This window comes from Dipteris shenzhenensis, chromosome 7, assembly GCF_047967505.1.
Source record: "Dipteris shenzhenensis isolate YYH24624 ecotype China chromosome 7, Dip_SZ_1.0, whole genome shotgun sequence".
NCBI lineage: Eukaryota > Viridiplantae > Streptophyta > Polypodiopsida > Gleicheniales > Dipteridaceae > Dipteris > Dipteris shenzhenensis.
Window position 1 is genome coordinate 52,742,206 of NC_141602.1, and position 23,046 is coordinate 52,765,251.

Genomic DNA, 23,046 nt, shown 5'->3' on the forward strand with positions numbered 1-23,046 from the left:
CCCTTGAGTTTTTGTGTTGCACACAACCCAAGAATTGCAGAGGACAGGGGAAGCCATGCAAGGTTTTTTACATTCATGTTCTCGGTAATCTCATTCAAGATATTAATGAGCCCAAGCTGAAGGTGCGGGGCGACCAGGTTGCTGCATCAGGGTCTGTGGAGCCTAAAGAATCACATTTAGGGTCTGTGAAGTAAAAGATCATCATCTCTAGGATCCTCATCTAAGACTCTAACCTCAACATCATAACCCATAGCCCCAATGTCCAACCACCTTGTTGTCAGCACCATTGTCCTCCTCATACAGCGGCTCCTTGCTCTTTGCAAGGGCTGTAAAGTGGTTCGGAGAAGTAGAAAAGCATCAAGAGGAGGTGTGGGGTGCTGGATGTGAATGGGGGCATCTGAGATCTCGCATCAATCTCCACACATGAGCATGACAATAGGGTGAAGATATTGGTAAAATATCAATTACACGGTTTCTCCATACACAAGTAGTGTAGCAATGGCTGTGGGCTGGTTTATTCAACAAGGTAGCTGAAGCTCTTACAAAAAAACAAGAACTGCAGAACCATTTCAAAGATATCTGCTGCCATAGCAGCAATCACTTCTAGAAATTGTCTTTATTAAGCAAAGGTACCTGCAGCATATTAAAGTTTGGAGCAGTGAGGCTCACACAGAAGTCTATTAAGCTTTGTCCACATCAGCAAACCACGAAGAAACATATCTAATTGGTATTTGATATTCATTGTAATGCACAGATCACCTCAGTGCAGGACACAAATTCATCCTTGACATGGGAGCTCCTCTCGTGTAATTGATTACCCCTAAAAGCATCTCCCATCAAGAGAAGGGCTTACAATAGCCAGGATCCTATCATATTGAGAGAAGAGACCGGGTTTGCTAAGAGTCCATATTGGGTGCATCAGCATAATCTAAAAGCTTTGCAGAGCGGTAAGGGCTTAAGCCTGGTTTTTGAAAACAGTTCTACGTCTAGCTAGAGGCATTGGACATTTATGTAGGTGTTTGTACCTTTTTTTGATGGATTTGTCCTAGTAAAATACACACCACACTCACTCAGTTTGTGAGACATGACTAATGGCCACGGTGAATCAGACTAGTAAATGCCCTCTTTATAAAGATGGCAATTTTCGTGAAACCAACTATGGCATATAGAAATTCAAGATTGATTATATTCTCAAAGCGACAAGCTATGGGAATAGTTAAGGATACTAAGAAAACACCCAGGCCTTTGTTGCCGGTTTCCTTAGCTCATTTCGCAGATCTACTCCCATGTGTAGTTTCACTTGGTAAGATTCCTTCTTCTAGGTCCTCGAAAAAGATGGAGGATGGTGATGGCGATGGAGGTGACGGTGATGGGAAGGCCTATCTGCTTCGTACTCTCTCTCATCTTAAGCCTGAACTATAGACAAAACTAGTACATGATCTAGACTGGAAAGACAGCTCTCAGGTTGGAATAACCTACTCGATGACGACTCTGAGTTCCCTCCCTTGATGCCTACAAAAGACAAACAAAGCCCTTTCGCCAGCGATTTTCAGACCTCGCATGCAGGGCTCGTTTCGAAAATGACAAAGAATCTCTCTTCACCAGCCCAGGTCGCTTTCTAGTCAGCAAAAGAGGGGGAAGCAGGTCCCATGCAAGAGGACGTGGAGGTGGTTATGGTGATCGACTTGAAAGAGACAGTCGAGAAGGGGGTAACTACACCACCGCAAGACATCAGAGGCAGGAGGGGGGCAAAGACCTCATACACGGCAGCAGCTCAGACGACAAGAAGAGGCTTCTTCTCCCTTCTGCCAGATCAAGATTTTCTCCTCGCCCTTCTTATGCAGAAGAGTCCCCGACATTCTCCCTTCAAAGAAAAGATGACGAAGATGAGGGAGCAGTGCACGTTCATGGGGGTGAAAAAATATCATGAGAGTTTAGCAACAGCCGCACAGGCAAAGGAGCTGAAGACGAAACTAGCTACAAAAGAAGCCCTGGATGCTTTAAAAAGACCTTCTATAAGCGATTTATGCCTAAACAGTTTTGAGAACATGTCCTTATTAGCTGGGAAAGTTTATGTGTGGATGATGGGGACGCAATGGAGACCTATAACCAAAAGTTGTGGAATGCATATCTGCAGATTGCGCCCTTTAAAAAGGTCCCTAAGAAGGCCCAGATAAGGAAGCATAGGGCTGGTCTTAATGCAAAGATACAGGCTGTGGTGAATACCAAGCATCATAAAGGCATACATAACATTATTGCATGCAGCCTCTGTGGCAAGTTTGATGCACATGTAGGATCCCACTACAGTGCATTCTCTATATGTCGGGACAGTAGAGAAGAAAAAGTCAGCCACTCCCCAGTCGGAGAAAAAGGCATTTCCCAAGGCTCAAAAGAGGGGATTTCAGCTACAAAAGCCGAGGGGCAACCAAGTGCAAAAAGCCTATAAAGGCAAACCTCAATTTTCCCCTGAGCAAATAGGTATATTTCGCAAAGAGAGAATGTGTTTAAGGTGCAGAAAGGAGGGGCCTAGTGCCCTAAGAAACCTTCAGGTTTGAAGGAGCAAAGAAAGCCACAAGGACAGCCAAGGCCGATGGTAGGAGGAATTCCTAATGTTTTGGGAAGAGTGTCAAATCCAGAGGAAGAGAGCTACTGCTCACACGGGCAAGATAAGAGACAAAAAAATCACCCATATTGTTTGATCTAGGGACTACATACAATTTATTTTCAGAAGGCTTAGCCCTCAGGCTGGGAATAAAGACTGAAGAGTTGGGCAGGGCTCTAGATGCCGATCAGATGTTGCATGGAGACCCTGTGCTTGTTACTCCCTTGATTGGGAAGCTCCAAGTCCATGTACAGAGTTATGCAGATCATGAGGATTGCTTCATTTCCCCACTTAAACATCATGATGTATTTTTGGGAATTCCTTAGTTTCATCATAAGGCAGTGAAGTCATCCCTTTCTGAAAGAGTGCTTGAGTTTGTACATATGGGTAAAGCACAACATGTCATTGCTAGGAATAGAGGGGCTCACCATTGTAGGTGATGTTTTTGTTGGAAAGGCAATAAAGTCTGCAGTTTCAGCGTACACGGTTTTCATTAGAAAAAGAGATTTAAAAGTACATGCTGATTTGAATAATGCTAATAGAGAAAAGTTTCAGCTTCTTGAAAATTTTAAAGATTGCTTCTCCGATGCATTGCCAGGGGAGTTGCAAAGCACCAGCGTTAATGGGTGCCATGGCTATGTACATCTAAGTGTTATGGAGCTTAGCTAGCGACCATGAGGTGCTCGCATGACTAAGTGGTACGAAGGCTCCAGAGTTTCCCTTTGAGGCATGTAACTAAGAATTAGGCTAGAATTTAGACAATTGGCACTTGCCAGGAGTGGAGAGCCTTGTGCCTCCTTTGTAAATTGGAATTTCTCACGTTTTGTAACGCAGCCCATGTGCTGAACTCTGTATTCAGGTTTTCATCAAGTGATAAAAACCTTCAGAGGTGTCCAGCCTGACAATTTGTCTTGGGCCCTAGTGTGCTTGCAGAGTGAGAGAGAGAGAGAAGTTAATGACGCTTCTAGTTGTATTGAATTTAAGACGCTTCTAGTTGTATCCAATTTGCTTGAGGCAAGTTTTTAGATATCATCCATGTGGAAGCTGGAAGATCATGCTCTGAAACGATTCATTTTGAGTCTGAATGGTTTTTGTTCTGGTCTTACACCTATCTATGCAGTTCTATGGCTTTCCCATATGGCCTTAGTATTTGTTGGAGTAATTCCCTAGTTCTTATCACTCATAATACATCAAAACCATATTCACATTTAAAGAAATAACCATTATTACTCCGGGATGAGAGGTTATTTCGTACATAGCGGGCATGAGATGAGGAACTAATGGCATCAGGATGTGACGGCCATTGTGCACAACAAAGTTGGGCTACTATCCAAGGCTGCTAATCCGTTTCTGGATCATCTATTTGACTGAATGACAGCTTCAATGCTGACAGGGAGGGATATGCTTTGCAAAATGGACAGTCGATGGCCAGCCTAATGAATTGAAAAATGTTCCACTCACATGGAATGGTTGCAACTCCCACGCCTTATAACATGGGAGGGCATTGGCAGCCCAACACCATGGCACACTTCGGATGACACTTTCTTAAACTCTGGAAGGCACATTGCAGGGCCCCAGTAGAGGTGGCCCACTGAATCATACGCTATGGTGTGGTAGGGGTGGCATGGTGATTCCCAGCCTCTTCAGGAATGACAAATGACCTTTGTAGATCCGCTTTTGTTTCTTCATAAGGGTGTGGGATATAGAGTTAGGCTACTATGGCTCTTTGCATCAAGAGTTGTGCAACTAAGCCATGGGGTATTCTTGGTTGTCTTATGCTGATTTTTTGCACGGGTTGATTGCATGCTGGCTTTTTGGACGGGCTGATTGCTATCTCTTTCTCTCTTTTGTGCAGGTTCATTGCTATTCTTTTTGTCTTCTGCTTAGGAAATTATCTTTGGGTGTGGGAGGCAGACCTGGGAAGGGGGAGAAGAGGGGAGAATAGTAGCAATGTGTTTAAGCTGATTCAAATTGATGGAACCCCTAGGGCGTATGTTATTCATCATAGGATGGAGATTGGGTCCACATAACATATGTGGTGCCCCAAGCTTATTATGAACGTTACTGGTTTAAATCATAAGTTCGCTGAATTGTAGTATTTGTAGTGTAGTTACATAAATATGGAGAGCATATTATTGGAGGCATGTCTTGAGCAATGCTCCTTTTTGAAGCAAAAAGTTCATTAAATCTCTACTTCTACCTTTTATAGCCTGAATATTCTGCAAAAAGAGTTCAGAAAACCTTCACTATATTGACCTTTTGGATGCAGCGAGATGTGACATGGCATGAAGATAATTGGGAAAATCCTGACAGCCGGTTTCTGGCTTTCACGTAAGTACCAATCATGTTGTGGTCAATTCAAAAACACAGATTATCGTGTTACATGTATATTTTCTATTTCTGTGATATTGTAATAAATTGTGCCTCGTCTTGTGACTGCATACAATGGAAAGAGTGTAGAAACAAAGTGGAGACAGGTTGTGAACACAAGTGAGCAAGATTGCACACACAAGAATGCTCCAATAGAAATGTTCAAATGAAACAATACAAGTACTTGGTATATATAGTACCCAAGTACTACTGGTCAACCATAGGGTTGACTTTATGCCTACAACACCATATCTTTGTAATCTCTTACAAATCCCCCCTCAAAGATATGGCTGAAAGTACCCTGGAAACATCTCAGGTGTATCTAGCAATACCTAAAGTACCATGGTTGCACAAATTCATCCAGATGGATATGCAACCTATGGGAGTACATGAAAACAATGTCATTGTGAATCACGTCACAACCCCCCTTGACATTGTGATAATGTCTCTAATCCCCAAGCCATGTTGATGTCGTAAGATCTGTTGACAGGGCTTTGGTGAAGATATCTGCCACATTGTCCTCAGATGGATAATAGATGAGATCAATGAAGCCATCTGAAATACAATCCCGTACATAATGATAATGATTTTCAATGTGTTTCATGCGAGCATGAAACACAGGATTGTTGGCTATGGTAATGCAACTCTGGCTGTCACAGAAGATAGAGTTTGCTTCGCCATCCTGTGCATGATGCAAGTCGTGCAAAAGCTTCCTTAACCACATTAACTCTGTAGTGGCTGAATTTGCAGCTTTGTACGCTGCTTCACTGGAGGAAAGAGAGACTCGCTCTTGCTTCTTACTGAGCCATGAGACTGAGCCAAAAGCTCTGAAATGACTAACCTTTGGCTTAAAGCCATACAAAGCCTCAAATGGAGTCACATTAACCAAAGCTTTGGTAGGGCATCTGTTCTGAATATAAGTGGCTGTCACAACTGCTTCTCCCCAAAAAGCCTCTGAGACTCTCTTAAATTTCAGCATGCATCTCGTCATTTCCATGAGAGTACGATTCTTCCTCTCAGGGAGTGGATTCTGCTGTGGTGTGTAAGGGCATGTCAAGTGATGTTTAATCCCATGCTGCTTCAAAAATCCTTGAAATGCATGTGACATGTACTCTCGCCCTCTATCCGAGTTGAGTGTTCCAATTCTAGTATTGGTTTGGTTCTTAGTCATAGCTTTGAACTCCTGAAACCAATAGAACACCTCAGATTTTCCCTTCATGAGGAAAAGCCATGTGAACCTGGAGAAGTCATCTATAAAGGTCACAAAGTACCTTGCACCTCAAAAAGTGGGAATAGTCATGGGGTCACATACATCACTGTGCACTATCTGCAACACTCTGGTTGTCTTGACCCAATTCTTGCCTTGTTTACTGAATGGCAAGCGATGCAATTTGCCACGTGCACACCCCTCACACACTTCATTTGCTGGTTGCAGTAATTTTGGCATTCCCTGAGTCATATTATTGTTGTATAAGTAGGACAATGCCCTGTGGTGGACATGTAAATGAATGTTTCATAATATTAGTATCTTGGTAGGCACCAACACAAAAACTGACTGAACATGGATCACACAGACTCAAAGAGAGCCAAAAGACTACACAGCCCGAAACAGATAAACTTAGAACTGAACTTCCCTCCAAAACTCAGAGAACAGTCAGCCTCAGAATACTATGAACCCACAGCCCACACTCCTAAGCTTCCATCAAGAACAACAGCTCGTAACTCCCACAAAGCTGCAACAGCGCCACCTCCTCTCCTTCTCTATCAATACCGAGGAATCTCCCACGATCAAATCAGCATAAGATCACAACCATGTCAAAGAGGCTTCCAATTCCTTTAGGATAGCTTCTCTTCCCTCACAGGGTAGAAGATTAGTGATTGACGAACATCTGCAGCAAGCATCAATCTCACGTTCTTCCACGAAGAGTACCCAGCTCCTTTAGGACAACCATCATCGATGAAGGTCACGTTCCATTGCCCTTAGCCTGCAATTTCTTCATCCCTCTATCTCTTGCATACGGAATTCATGGAGTCTCTGATGCTAAGATTACTCCATGCTGCATCGTAGCTTCACCAACAGTCCTTTAGATGATCTTCTGTGCATCAGCTCACGTGCAAATGACGACCGTCCTGCCTGTGTGGTAGCCATGCTCAGCCAACTACAAACAGCTCGCTATCTCTAGAGATCTTCAGCGCCAAGGTCTTCTCAGCGCACACAAGCTCACAAACTCCCTTACGTGAAGATAACCAGCAGCGTCCGCAATAGCCCTTCTCTCCCATTCGATCTGAATTCACCACGTAGCTGTAACCCTGGAGCACCAAGAGCTTATCCTTTCCAAACCTGGAGTCCCTTTGTGCCAAACATGCAGTCGGAAAATCCCCCTCCCATCACGTATGTAGGCCTTCACTTGATGGGCGCTTCGCCTTTCACTTTCATCTACCAGACTCCTAGTTACGTGCGTCGCTTCCTCTTTACTTCAGAAATTCTAGATTTCTCTACACGTGATCGATCGCAATCTAGAAGCTCTACATTCCTTGCTACGTAGCCACCTTTGCATGAGCAGGATGCCTTCCCAATCAGTCCAGCCACCTCATCATGTAGAATTTACCACTCTTCCATTTTAAAAAATGCAAATATCCCCCAAGGCACATTAAATGCACATTTTGGACCTTTGGTCACACAATTCCCACACACATTAGCATGCACATTAAGACTTGCATGTAGCCCCGTACACACACATGAAAAGCCCCTGACATGGACACCAGAACATATCAAATTCCTGTAACATGCATGTGCACATTGGCTCAGGAAAATAAAATTAAAAAACCCTTCATGACTTGATTTTCATGACACCAAAAACATTTCACTTGACCACACACTGGACACCCTTGCTCTGGAAGTCTGGTACAACCACATTGCATTTCATCATTTCCCATGAAGTCCCTGCAAAACATACTTTATTGTCTCAAAAAACTATACATTAGTCCATCATGCTTGTGAAAGAAAAATCCACAAATGCCAAAAGCCCACACCTACCCTAGATGTGTACAACTATGTGCCTACCCACAGCTATAACAGTGCTCAAAAACTTGATACAAGTTTTGTCCTATCACCGGCCTACTTTGGACGCCTAAACAGACTCCTAACCTACATCGATCACATACCACTCATAGAGGACTGTGCTGCCCTGATTAGTCACACGCTCCACGAGGTTTCCCTCCAAATCTTTCCCCACACCACACGGTCCACTAGACCACCACCTCTTGGCTCTGTACCCTGCAACAATTGGTACGATGCGGAGTGCAAGGCTTATCGCCGATAGCTCCGACTTGAAACCAAATGTCACCTCCCGAACACACCAGACATGGTACGTAAGTACCGACGTCTCGTACGTAGGAAGAAGCAAGCATTTCTTCGTCGAAATGAGGAGGAGCTGTTGCACATCTTGTACAGCAACAACTCTAAGGATTTTTTGCGGAGATTCCTTGAGCGTAGGTCTCCATCACCCCTCACCGACACGAGAGTCTGGCACACATATGCACACCATCTTTATGATGTCCCACACTAGCCCACTCCAGATCTCATACACACACCTCGCCCCATCACTTGCACGTTGTTCACCAGAGGGGGAGTCAAGGACGTGACATTAAAACTGCACAATGGCCGAGCTAAGGATCACGAGGGGCTATGCACACTGAGTTTATCGCATATGGGATCGACACGTTAGCCCCGATCCTAGCAAAGCTATTCAATGACGCTGTTTGCCTTGGCTTCCCCTGCACTTGGACACTCAACACCATCACCCCCATCCACAAGGTAGGGGATCCCATGGACCTGAGTAACTAGAGGACTATCATGATTGGACATGTGATGTCCAAGATCTATGCAGTTGTATTGGATGCGTCGGTCAACCTGTTCGCAGAGATGAGAGGGCTCAGAGTAAAGAGTCAAGCCGGTTTCAGACGAGACCATGGGACTATGGATCACATACTCACACTCAGGAGTGTCATTGAGGAGGCCAGATCACGGAAGGACAGGGTATGTTGCTGCTTTGTGGATTTTCGCAAAGCCTTTGACAGAGTACATCGAGCTCATCTCATCACACGCCTACAGACACTGGGATTTGATGAGGAGATCATATGGGCAATCATGGCACTGTATGAGAGAGTCTTAGGCCGAGTTCGGATGGGCAGAGGTTGGACAGATGAGATCTTGAGTACCATAGGGGTCAAACAGGGTTGTCCCTTATCACCGACCCTGTTTGGCCTCTGCATCGATCAGCTTGAGACTTTCATGGGGGCGTTCGGAGGGACCGGTTGCTCACTTGCCGGGATCATCATCAGGATTCTTCTTTATGCAAATGACGTGACACTCTTGTCGTCCACCCCCGAGGGGCTCCAGCGACACCTGGACGCACTTCAGGCTTTTTGTTTATCCCATGATTTGGAGGTCAACCTTGGCAAGACCAAGGTCATGATCTTTAACACCTCTCGAGCAAACATGCAACGGAAGCAGTTTACTTTTACTTTCGGTAGGTCACCAATTGAGATCGTATCCTCATACACTTACTTGGGGGTCATCTTCTCCGGCCCGATCTTCACGATGAGACCAGCGATGCAGGCCAGACTGAGCAGGGGATATGCCTCACTGGCTCGGCTAGAGAGACAATGCTTCCACTCCCACTGCCAGGACCCTCGGACCAAGGCTCTTCTCTTCGACTCCTTGGTCCGACCAGTCGGTTTGTATGGCAGTCCTTGTTGGGGGCCTGACATGTCACAGATAGAGTGAACACGGGTGGAGCGCCTGCAGATCCTCATGCTCTCACGGATGATCCGGGGGAAACCGTATGTACCACATCACATCATTCAGGTCGAGTTTGGTGCTTCTCCACTCCAGTTAGATGTAGCCTTTTAGACCATCACATATCTACACTGGGTTAGATCATATGGGGACTGCACATCAGGGAGACAAGAGGTTGCCATGGTTGGCTCTCGATTCCTCCATGAGGTTAGCAGCAGAGGGAGACGAGCGTTGCTAGTATGCACGGACTCACAGATGGTTTGTGAGACTAGGGTTCCACATTGATAGGATACCTCCTTTTCAGTATAGTTTAGATGGCCCTCCGGTACTCCCACCCACCATCCCGATCGGGCCATACACCAACCAGGTCATTCGAGAGGATCTCTTGCAGCTACACATCTTTAGGATCTGGTTGGAGCCGAGGGAGCTTCCAGTGAAGCTGAGTTTCTACAAAGATTACTGTCTTAGTATTTCGGAGGAGGGATTCATCACACCACCGGGGTACACTGAGCTTCATATGCCTCACTCACTACGGATTTCCATCGGACAGTTTCAGGTATCATCACACCGCCTCCACATAGAGAGTGGCAGAGCAGAGGGGATTCCTAGGGAGCATCGCTTATGCATATTGTGCGACTGTCAGGATGTTGAGTCGGAGGAGCATTTTATTTTCAGGTGCCCAGTGTACTATAAGATCCGAGGTCACTACCACTGCCTCTTCAGAGATAGCTCCGGGCTCCTTTCCAGATTCCTCGCCTACCTAGAGCAGAGAGTACTTACTTAGGCGACGGGGCTTGGCTACATCATCAGACACCTCTAAGAGCAGGATCACAGAGTTCTTCCCATCGAGTGACATTGATCGTCCAGTCTCTAGCCGCAAATGTGACAGAGACCCTGACCCGACGATCGTAACACGACACACGAGACATCGAGGGGACACATAGATCACTCTGAGGCATCTCCCATCATTGTTTAGACCCAGGATACGTCCCACGGAAGTCACGGTGGCTCTGATATTGCGTTGAGCCTCGTCCAGGAGACTGAGACGCATGGCACCCCTTGACAGGCACCAGCGTCCCATCACTGGCTATGTACCAGCCAGGGCGACATGACATACGGAGGATTCCGCTCCGCTCCAATCCTTTTCTTTTCATTGTTACATCTAGATGTATTTGATTATGTATGATCAGACTTAGGATTCAGCACGGGTGATGATGCTCGTTTCAGTAGCTCCACCCTTACTGTGATTTGTATCAGGTTTTCTTTCAGTCTCATAGACCCATCGGTCTTCCGAAGACACTAATAAAATTTCTTTCTTTCTTTCTCTATGCATCGTCTCTGTTCTCCAAAGATGCACGGGGGTTTGAACATACTCAATATTCAAGTGCATATACTTGCTCACAAGGGGAAAATGATGTTGCAATTTATGGAAGGGGATCAGCCTTGGGCTTTCATGATCTGCTCTCTTCTGTTGCATATTGATTCTGCTTTTGGGCATTGGCAGCCTACATAGTGGGATTTTCTACTTGGCTCTATTCAAGGCAAGATCAGAGGCTGCCCTTTTGTCTCTCATTTGCTTCTTGATTGGAAGCATATTTTATCCCACTTGGAATGGAATGGCAGGGATTCTTTGTTGGGAAATTACTTGAGGGCTGAGAATATTTATTGGTCCAAAGTATTCCACCCTCCTTTGGCTATACAAGAACCCAGGCGTTCTTATTTTATATCTTTCAAAGATATTGCTTCTGTGGCGGATGTACTTCAGGATGATGGCACTCTTTTATCTTTTTCTGCGGCTGCTAGCAAGTATGGTTTGGGAGCTCATTATCGTCCTTTGTGGCATAAAATTTCAGAAATGCTTCAACCTTTCTTGCCGGTACCTCGTTTGGAACTTCAGGATAGGCTTGAGGATTGGACTCTCCATTCTTCCTCCTCTTCAGCCCGTCCTTTGAAGCTGTCACATATCACAGTGCTTTCTCTGTATAAAGTGTTGTTACCTCCGTCTTGGGTTTCTGACAGAGCATATAGATCGCCCATCAAAGTGGTGGAGAAAGCGGCTGCGTCTCCTTTGGCATTATAAAGTCCCTCTTCGGCAACATGTTTTCCTCTGCGAGTCCTACTTGCCATTTTTCCATCTGGGCAGTTACTTGCGCATAGACATATTGCCTCGGCTGTTTGCCACCGATGTCTACATTCTGCTGAATCTGTGCCTCACATTTTTTGGCACTGTCCACATACTTGTGATTTCCTCGCTCTCAATGTCAGGGGCTTCGAGCGAGATTTCCTATTGTTACTTTTGGCAGGTTCTTCTGGTTATTTGGTCTTCATCCAGCTAGATAGGGTTTTGATTTATATTTTGTTTGGGTGCACTACTGGGCACTTTGGACTCTATGGATGGACAGAAATCATAGAGTCTTTGGTGATCCTACTTTTCCATCTTTTGTTTTTTTCAAACGATCTTTGCGGCAATCGTTTTATGATTGCTTTCAAACTCATTTGATTGACCATGATGTATATATGGCTTATACAAAGATTTTTGGTTGAGTAGTAGTTACTCCGCTTTTGGAGTACCTATGAATGTAATTATTTCACCGCAATAAAATATTCTTCTCACAAAAAAAAAAAAGTGTGTGTGTGTGGTGTAAGAGAGAGATCCCGTGCTAGCCCTCGTGCTCCCACGCTGCAACTGCTTGTTTCTCCCTCAGTTTGACGCCCTCGAGGTTCCGTTTGTCGCTCGCTTTGTGTCTATACGCTCTGTCAAAAAATTCAGAATTTTTTTTTCGTACTGTCAAAAATCCGTACGATTTTGTCCGTACAGCCAGTAAAAATCCGTATAGTTTTGTCTGTTAGAAAATTCAAAAATTTTTCCCCCGTACTGTTAAAAATCTGTACGAATTTTTTCGTACAGTTTTGTCTGTCAATTTGTTTCCCCGTATTCGTACGATTTTGTCCATTCAGTCAGGAAAAATCCGTACAATTTCGTCCGTACAGTCAGAAATTCCGTACAGTTTCGTCCGTACAATAAAAAATCGGTACTATTTGAAAATCTGTACTATCATATTTTCGTACAGATTCGTCCGTACTGTTGTCCGTACAGATTCTAATGTTGTTGTACATGTTGTGCTTTCCTCCTTGTAAAGCTTTGAGCCTTTTCCTTGACTCGAATGGCGGATTATTCCTATGAGAAAACCTTTCACAAAGACAAGTCGGTTTCCAACAAGAAACAAAAACAGGTGATGGATTCAGATGATTCCCTTCATGACTCTAGTGAGGCTCAGCTTCTTTATGAGGTTATGCATGAAGGGTTTGAAGACATCCGCAAAGGTTGGAAAGATCCACTTCCCACCACTGGCATTATGGTGGAAGTGGATGATATCTTTGATCCAGTTAAGGAGTATGCAAAGCATGCCATTATAATTTTCTTCCTAGGATAGAAGCAGATGTTGGGAATTGGTTGACTCGAACCCTGGGTGGTTCTTATGTTAAAAAAGTTCATTATGCAGCGAGGGGCATCATCATGGCTGATGAGAAGCACCGTCAGGTTTTGCTAGAGCACTCTCCTCTCTTCTATGGCCAGTAGATGGTCCATGTCCTACCCCTGTCTCCCACTCGGGATTATAAGGCATTGATTCGGCATCGTTGCCCTGTTTGGGTAGAAGTTGTGGATTTTCCTCAATGCTTGTCTTGTCTTCTACCTAAAATTGCAGCTTCCCTCGGTAAGGTGGTATGTCCACCGCAACCCAATGGAAATTCGAATTGCTTCTGCATTTTGTGGGATACAGATAATCCCACTCTAGCTTCATATTCGGTTACTGTGAATAATGTTCCCATGGGGAGTGCCTTTTACAAGCTCAAGTGGGAGCTATTTGTAGGTGCTTGCTTTGAATGCAAGCCATTTGGGCACATGGCTTCACAATGCTCTTCCCGAGCTCCACGGATGCTAGTGCAAGCTGAAATGGTTCAACCTTTGAATAAGAATGCAAATGCCTCTTCTGTAGTAAAAAACAAAGGGGTCAAACAGTTTTTCTCTGTTCAAGACAAAGGCAAAGCCCCGATTGTCTCAAATGGTAATGCTTCTTTTCTTGTGCCTTTGTCCTCTCCACCTCAAGGGAAGGGGGAAAAATTTTTGACTAATGGATGGCAAACTCCTCGCAAAGTGATCTCCCCCAGGCGACCTTTGCCTTCTCGGACTTGGAGTGGTACATCCTCTCATGGGAAAACACCTGCTGAAAACTCTGGTGTTGGCTTGACCTGGGCTGCTGTGACTGCAAATCGGACCTTGTTTCCTGAAGAAGAAGTTGCTGCACTTTTTTCCTCTCCTCAGGTTGATGCTTCATCCCAGGGCAGAGGTTCGGACATTGAGGTGGAAATGCAGACGTAGACGGCCCGTTAGTTATTGTACATACCTGTCCCATAATTGTGAATATGCTTGATCATCTGAAGTGTGTTACTCTCAATGTACAGGGAATGTGTGATAGTCACAAATGGAAACTGGTCTGGATGTATATCAAGCAATTTCAGCCTGATATAGTTTCTTTGCAAGAGCATAATTATCATATGTATGCTGGTCAGATAGGCCATTTTGCTGGTTATGATATCTTCTATGCTGGAGAGCACTTCTTTTCTGGTGTGGCTTTTTTGGTAAAGCACGACCTTCAACCTGTTGTGGCTCTCAATGATTGCCATGGTAGATGGATTATTGTTCAATGCCTTGTTCAAGGGAAAATTTTTGAATTTGCATCGGTTTATGCCCCCCAATCTTCTCGTTATAGAGCTTTGATCTGGGCTGCCATGCATAGCTATCCATGACGACAACATGCCTTTATTTGTGGTGACTTTAATAATGCCCCTCAATTGGGTGACAACACCTCAGGCCACACTCATATGTTGGCTTCTGAAGCACATGCATGGTCTGATTTTTGCTTCACTTGCGCCTGGTTGATCTCTAGAAGGAATTACAGCCCATGCTTTCGGGCTATACCTTTCAGCATAATGCTCAATCTTCTTATCGGGCACGCTTGGACAAATGGTATCAGGTTGAGCCATAGCATTGTGATGCCTTTATTTGTCAAATTTGGGTTGATCATGCTTTCACACATTCGGATCATGCTCCTCTTTGGTTTAGGCTTTCCTTATGAATTTCTTAGTGACTGATTGCCTTGCTGAAGGCTTTTGCTAATTAATAATAGTTATCTGGAGCATGCTGACTTTAAAGCCTTGGTATCTGATGTTATTCAGCCTCTCTCTCGTCAGATACACATTGTGGCAAGCTTTTGTTACACGGATGCAAGCAATTATTCGAGATTATGGCAAATCCTATATGCAAGCCACAAGGGAGACTGTAGCACATGCCAAATTTACTTGTCAGAGTTTGACTGAGCTTGCTTATCTTCGCCCTTTGTCTTCAGAGGAAAGCATGCTCTTATGCCAGGCACAATTCTCTCTTCAATCCAATGATCGCAGAAAGCTTGCTAAATGGGAAACCCGATTGAGACAACGGGCTTTTTTTTATAAAGGCTGCTCTTCCAAGCAATTTTTTAAGAGTTTACACTACAAAAGACAGGCTGCAAATATTTGTCGGATCCGGATGCCTAATGGTTCTTGGTCAACATCTCGTTCAGAGCTTGATGATTTATGTGTGCAGCACTTCTTCACTCATTTTGGGCATGTGGATACTCTTTCTCCTCGGGTCGTGTCTGCACGTCAGCTTCTTTTGAAGCATGTTCATCCAATTCTGTCTGATGCTCAGGCTTTGGAACTTGAACTCCCTTCATTGAAAGGGAATTGTCTGATGCACTGAGATCCTATGGCAAATGGAAATCTCCAGGATGGGATGGTCTCACTGTTGAATTCTTTCTTGCATTCTGGGATCTTCTTAAATTCGCCTTGCTGCAAATGGTAAATACAGCATGGGAAAATCAGCAAATGCCTGTGTCATGGAAAAAGGGTCTTCTCAAGCTGATTCCAAAGAAGCAGTTATGTGATTCACTTGGTGATTGGAGGCCAATCACGCTCATGCCAATCATTTACAAGATCATTGCTAAAATGGTAGTTGATCGGATTAAAGGTTATTTGCATGATGGGTTGCATCCCTCCCAATATGGCTTTGTTCCAGGTCGCCATATCACAGATAACATTGCCAATGCCTATATTGGGATTGAATATGCCAAATACACGCAGCAGGATGTTCTACTCTTGCAGGTAGATATTGCAAAAGCCTTTGACACAGTTCAATGGGATTTTCTCGCAAACTATGCGAGCTTTGGGGTTTGGACAAAAAATGCAGCAGGTTATTTACTGGCTTTACAGAGATAGCAATGCGGCTTGCATTATTTCTAGGGATATCTCTGATGAGTGGACTCTTCGTTGTTCGGTCTGCCAGGGATGCCCTCTCAGTGCTTTACTGTATGCCATTGCTACTCATCCTATGCTGCAATATATTGATCATCTTGTGGCTACAGGATCACTTCATGGCTTGGAATTGGATGCTAATCGCAGCATGGTTGCTCAAGCTTATGCTGATGATTCTTTCTTTACCCGGAAGAATACGCCCCATGATCTTGGTGCCTTGATGCAGGCCCTCTTTGTTTATGGTTTGGCAGCTGGTCTTCATGTTAATTTTCAGAAGTCTAAGCTGCTCCCTTTGCATTCCAAAGACTGGCATAGTCTATTATGGCCCGGGGATATCATTCCACCCACTCGGTTTGTTCGTCATCTCGGTTACCCTTTGGGGTGGGAACTCACTCGCCAACAACAAATTGATTGGGTTTTAGCTAAGCTTCAGAAAAATCTTGAGTATTGGAAACTGGCAACCTAGCCTTTGCACGTTCGTCTTCGAATAGTGCAGTCCATCCTTGTGGCATATATTCAATTTTACTTGCCATTGATCATGTTCACTAAGGTAGATTTTACATCTTTCATGTCTGTCTTTATGGAACTCTTCTGGCGATCCAAACATGGCAGAAAAAGTCTCATGCTGCTTTCGATGCATCACATTTGTTCTCCCAAGATGCATGGTGGATTGAACATCACGGATATTCATGTGCATATTCTTGCCCACAGACGAAAAATGCTGCTGCAATTTCTGCAAGGTGATCAGCCTTGGGCTCTTATGTTTAGGACTCTAGTCACTCATATCAATATTTCTGCGTTTGGTCATTGGCAACTCGATCAATGGGATTTCTTTTTTGGCTGCACTGATGGCACTTTGTGTGGCTGCCCTTTTGTCTCCTGCTTGCTTCTTGATTGGAAGCATGTTCTTTCTCATCTGGAATGGAATGGACGGCAACTTTGCTTTGGAATTCTTTGAGAGCTGAAAGCATTCACTGGTCGAAAGTCTTTTAGCCTCCCTTGGCTTTATAGGAACCTCGACGTTCCTACTGGGTCTCGTTTAAAGGCATCACCTCGGTTGCTAATGTTAAAGATGATGCTAGTACTGTGCTCCCCTTTTCTCTAGCAACCACTACATATGGATTGGGCTCTCATGATCGTCCTTTGTGGCGACAAATTACTTCTATGCTTTCGTCTTTTGTTCCGATTCCTCCTTTGGAACTCTAGGACCGGCTGTAAGATTGGACTTTGACTTCTCTAGGGTCCTCTTCTCGTCCTTTGAGACTATCTTAGAGTACCGTACCTGCATTGTATAATATCCTTTTGCCTCAACCTTGGGTTTGAGAGAGAGGTGATTATGTTTGGCGAATGCATTGCCGAGCCAAGTGGTGGAGGAAAAGATACATCAACTTTGGGCCTATAAAGTACCGCTTCGGCAATAGGTTTTCTTTTGGCGAGTTCTTTTGGGAGTGTTTCTATCTGGACAGCTATTAGCTCATCGACACATTGCTCCTGCACTTTGCCATAGATGTTTTGTTTCTTCGGAGACTGTGCCTCACTTGTTTTGGCATTGTCCGTGCTCTCATGAGTTTTTTTATCTGCTTCGACAGCACCTGCGAGCGAGATTCCGATCTGTTTTGTTTGGGAAGTTCTTCTGGCTATTTGGGTTTCATCCATCTAGACTAGGGTTTCATCTTTTCTTTGTTTGGGTTCACTACTGGGCACTATGGACTTTATGGACATATAGGAATTGTAAAGTCTTTGGTGATCCTACTTTCTCTCTGTTTGGCTTTTTTAGGCGTTCCTGCAGCAATCTTTCTTTGATTACTTGCAGACTCGGTACATAGATCATGAGGTCTTTTTGGAATATACTAAAATTTTCAGTTGATGTAATTGTAGCACCTTGTTTTGAGGTTGCTGCTCATATAATATAATCAATCAAAGATTTCACCAAAAAAAAAAAAAAAAAAGTGTGTGTGTGTGTGGTTCTCTTTATAAAGTTCTACTTCCTCCACCATTTATCTCGCAAAAGCAAATCAGCTTTGGCATCTTAATCGTCCTATGAAAGGGTGGCGGAAATGTTTGAGACAGATTTGACATTCTAAGATTCCTCTCCGTTAGCAGTTTTCTTGTGGAGAGTTTTGTTGGGTGTTTTTCCTCATGGACAGCTCTTGGCACGACGACATATTGCTTCCTCTATTTGTGGCAGATGTCTGGCTCCGAGAGAGACTGTGCCTCATCTCTCTTGGCATTGTCCTTCCTCTTGTGCTTTCTTGGACTTCCTTGGGCAGATTTTGAGAGCTCGGTTTCCTCATATTACTTTTGGTAAGTTCTTCTGGCTTTTTGGTGTACATCCACCCAGACAGGAGTTTGATTTCTTTTTTGTTTGGGTTCGGTACTGGGCACTCTGGACTGTCTGGAAGGATCGCAATCATAGGGTCTTTGGTGATCCTGTTTCCTCCAATTTCTCTTTCTTCAGACACTCTTTGCAGCAATCACTTTCTGATTGCTTGCAATCTCGTGTCTTTGATCATGATATATATTTCTCCTACAATGAGATTTTCCTTTGATGTATTATAGCTCTCCCTTTCTAGGATAGCTTTTTTTGTAATATAATAACTCAAAGATTCCACCAAAAAAAAAAAAAGTGTGTGTGTGTGTGTGGAATGCATTATCGTCCACTTTGGCATAAGATTATTTTGATGCTCCAACCTTTTTAGCCGGTTCCTCCATTGCATCTACAGGATCGTCTTCAAGACTCGACACTTTCTTTTGTGTGCTTGTCATGCTATCGTCTACAGTTTGCACATATTACTGTCTCTTCTCTTTATAAAGTTCTACTTCCTCCTTAGTTATCTCACAAAAGGCAAATCAGCTTTGGCATCTTAATCGTCCTATGAAATGGTGGCGGAAACGTTTGAGACAGATTTGGCATTCTAAGATTCCTCTCCGTCAGCAAGTTTTCTTGTGGAGAGTTTTGTTGGGTGTTCTTCCTCATGGACAGTTCTTGGTACGACGACATATTGCTTCCTCTATTTGTCGCAGATGTTTGGCTCCGAGAGAGACTGTGCCTCATCTCTTTTGGCATTGTCCTTCCTCTTGTGCTTTTTTGGACTTCCTTGGGCAGATTTTGAGAGCTCGGTTTCCTCATATTGCTTTTGGCAAGTCCTTCTGGCTTTTTGGTGTACATCTACCCAAGACAGGAGTTTGATTTCTTTTTTGTTTGGGTTCAGTACTAGGCACTCTGGACTCTCTGGAAGGATCGCAATCATAGGGTCTTTGGTGATCCTGTTTTTTCCAATTTCTCTTTCTTCAGACACTCTTTGCAGCAATCGCTTTTTGATTGCTTGCAACTCGTGTCTTTGATCATGATGTATATTTGTCCTACAGTGAGATTTTTTCTTGATGTATTATAGCTCTCCCTTTCTGGGATATCTTTTTTTGTAATATAATGACTCAAAGATTCCACACAAAAAAGTGTGTGTGTGTGTGTGTGACTTTTTGGGATTGTTGCGCCAGCATTTACACACCAGATTTTCCAATGCTGCTTTTGGAAAATCTTTCTGGTTATTTGGGATTCACCTACACAGACAGGGTTTTGATTTGTTTTTTGTATGGGTTCGATATTGGGCACTATGGACTCTTTGGAAAGATAGAAATCATAGAGTCTTTGGTGATCCCATTTTCCCCCTATACTCTTTCTTCAGGGACTCTTTGCAGCAATCTTTTTTTTAATTCTTGCAAATAGGAACTCTTGATCATGACGTATATTTGTCATATCTTGACATCTTCTCTTGATGTACTTGTGCTCCTCCTACTTTGGGATTGTGACTCCGCAATATAAAAGAAAAATCTTTTTACCAAAAGAAAAAAAAAGAGTGTGTCTGTGTGTGCACTTAGGTGGTCTTTGGTGATCCCTTCCTGGCTAAATATCAGTTCTTCGGGACATCCTTAAGGCAATCATTTTATGATTGTCTACATGCACGGAATCTAGATTATCCTGCATTTTTGTTATGTAATGATATCTTCTAATGCTTGTAATTGGCTGTCCCTTTTCTTGGGACCTTTTTTTGTAATATAATGATGAATGGATTTCACCCAAAAAAGTGTGTGCAATGAGGTGTTTCTGGGTACTGCTCTTTGTGATATAAAGTTACATGGATTTCACCAAAAGAAAACAAAGTGTGCAGTGAGGTGGGTTGTCATGTTCCATTTTTCATATTTTCTTCATATGATGAGCTACGCATGCTCCTAGATCATGCGCCTAAGTCTTAAGATGAAGGCCATTGCAGTTTGGATCAAAATCATCCATAGAGGAGGTTTCTTTTGTGAACGTTTTAAGCTGATGGATGCTGCAGTTTGACTCAAAATCATCCATCATCTAAACGCAGAGGAAGTTTCTTCACTGCCTTTTTTTCTTTAAAAAGCACTTTGCAAATATGTGGACACTTTCTAAAGTCTGAACATGATATACATTAGTAAAAAAGAAAGTAAATCTGTGTCAGAAAAAATCCCTCTCTTTTGTAGCTTTTTTTATTACAAAGCAAACTTTTCACATTTGTTGCACCATCTGAGGTATAGGGACAGTGAAGCATCAAACAATTTTGACCAAATTGTGTGCATATTAGAATACTCTTTCTATACGTACTGATTTTTTCCTTTAGTCTAAAGCTCCAAACATGATATACATTAGTCAAAAAGAAAAGTAAATATGTGTCAGAAAAAATCGGAAATCCCCTCTTTTTTGTAGCTTTCTTTATAACAAGTAAGCTTTTCACATTTGTTGCACCATCTGAGGTATAAGGACAGTGAAGTGTCAAACTATTTTGACCAAATTGTCTGCATATTAGAATACTCATTCTAGAATCTATACGTACTGATTTTTTCCTGTAGATCTGAATGGCCTTGGCATTTTGTAAGGGAAACTATTTTCAACCAAGGTAGTTTGTTATGTGGTTGGTTTTTGCACGTGATGTTTGAAACGACAGGTTTCACGAAGGACATGCGGGAGGAGGCGACATCTATGCAGCTTTTAATGTGCACATGTTTTTTGTAAAGGCTCTTCTACCGCCACCACCAATGGGAAAGTCATGGTACCGAGTGGTAAGATGCCCCATTGCCCTGCAAGACCTATGTATATTCCCCTTGCCCCACACCCACCATGTTAGTTTTCACAACAAGAGTCTCAACTACGATTATAGCCATCATGAACTACCCAGAAGGAAGTGCACACACCCTTAGCATTGCAGTAGGAAGGGTATCTATAACTTGCAGTACACCTCTGTCTCGCTAAGAGCTGTAAGACATTAGTTTAATTTGCAAACCAAAGGGGGATGGGTAGGGAATAGGAGTCCCTTGTTGAGAGCATCATTTTACTTAGTTTGCATTGAAATCTTATGTCAAATCTCAGGAAGTATTTTCTTTGATATCTAGGCATTCAGACTAATCAAAGGCAACAATAATTTGGTATGGGTGAGGGAAAAATGTTCTTACATGCGTGAAAATTGTGGGGGCAGTGAAATTAAGAACCAACCTTAGGTGCAGAGACAAAGTTGATACAAAAGCACCTTTGTCTAATCCAACATAAATCACACACTTAGAACTATTGTTACGATGATCAAGTATCGCTCCTGCTACCTCTACCTGAAGAAGAGGTCACCAACAAGTTTCCTGTCTTGCAAAACTCACCGGTATTTGAGACTTATTCACCTCCCAGCTTGCCCGGTGTGATCACATCTCATTGCAAAACTCTCCTCTAAAACATGCACGATGGTTTCTACATAGATAGAGATCATGTCATACCCAAAAATCCTGGTTCTATTTCCAAAACAAATGGTTCACTTACCACTTATTATAAATATATGCACTTAACTTTTCATGCTGTCTAAAAATTCACATTAAAGTCCACTAGTCATTTATAACCGTTAAGCACATGACTTTTGATATGTTCTAGCATGAATATGCGCACTGGTCTATTTAATCACCTAGTCGTCTCAACCCACATTGAAGACCTTGACTATTAATCCCTTGACCAAACTTATGGATAACAAACATTCTATAAAAACACACTTTTACACATATATACATTTTTTGGTCTCTCTAAGGACTTTGTGTGTCATATGCACCAAGGTCAAGCCTGGGTGGCAGTGGCAGCTGGCTGCATAACTGCCGTCATTTTATTTTCCCTTTTTTTTCAAAAAGAATACTTCATTAAGTACGAATGAAAGCCGCAAGAGCAAGCTCTAATGCGGGAGTACATCATGCCATGCATGAGAAAAAACTAGCTCAAAAAGAGCTAACAAAAATCCAAGGTGGAGGCTGAAAATGCCACCTTAACCCTGAAGAAGACTAAGAGAAGAATGGAGATCCTCTCCAAACTCTAAAAAAAGTCTCTCTCTTGGCTGTAGCTGCTCTAGAGCATCCCTACATGCTCGCCTAGATGACCATCAGTGTGTGTATAGTATCAGTCCATGACTCAACTATTGCGTGGCATTGAGGACAAGTAGGGTCGGCCCCGAACCTGGATCTCCTCAGGTTCACCGCAATCCCTTCACGAATAGAAAGCCAAAATAAGAGAGTGATCTTTCTATTTCTTAGGGATTTACAGAGCTGCCTCCAAATGTTTTTCTGTACCTCTATAGAAATTTGAAAACGATCCCAATGAGGAGCTCTAGAGGGTCTCCAACCTCTACCACTAAGCTGAAATCTCCTAACATTTCTGACTATGTAACGAAAGAAGGGAATGCTCTTCTCTCGGTGCCCTTCATCAATCCATTCCCACTTCCTTGGGTCCCATTGCAAGAACCTAATGGGGGAACCACCATATAACCAGAGTCTCCAAGATCCAAGTGCCAGGAGAACAAGGTTAGGATCATGATATCACTATGAGTCCGTGCCCCACTCCATGTAACATGCAATCCTAACAGGCTGGAAAGCAACCTTC

General features: G+C 43.4%; 1 protein-coding gene across 4 annotated transcripts in view; it reads left to right on the top strand.

The window, feature by feature from the left end:
• ISA3 (isoamylase 3) overlaps positions 1-23,046 on the top strand; it is a 241,525-nt gene that overhangs the window by 210,429 nt on the left and 8,050 nt on the right. For 3 of the 4 annotated variants that reach the window (XR_015541293.1, XM_087376756.1, XM_087376757.1), the window contains exons 22-23: positions 4,872-4,933; positions 21,092-21,206. Coding sequence is in view for 2 of the 4 variants with exons in the window: in XM_087376756.1 (XP_087232882.1) it covers positions 4,872-4,933; positions 21,092-21,206 (177 nt within the window). In the remaining 2 variants the exon portion in view is untranslated. Of the gene's footprint in view, positions 1-4,871; positions 4,934-21,091; positions 21,207-23,046 lie in introns of those variants that run through there. The other variant, XR_015541294.1, reaches the window with a different exon arrangement.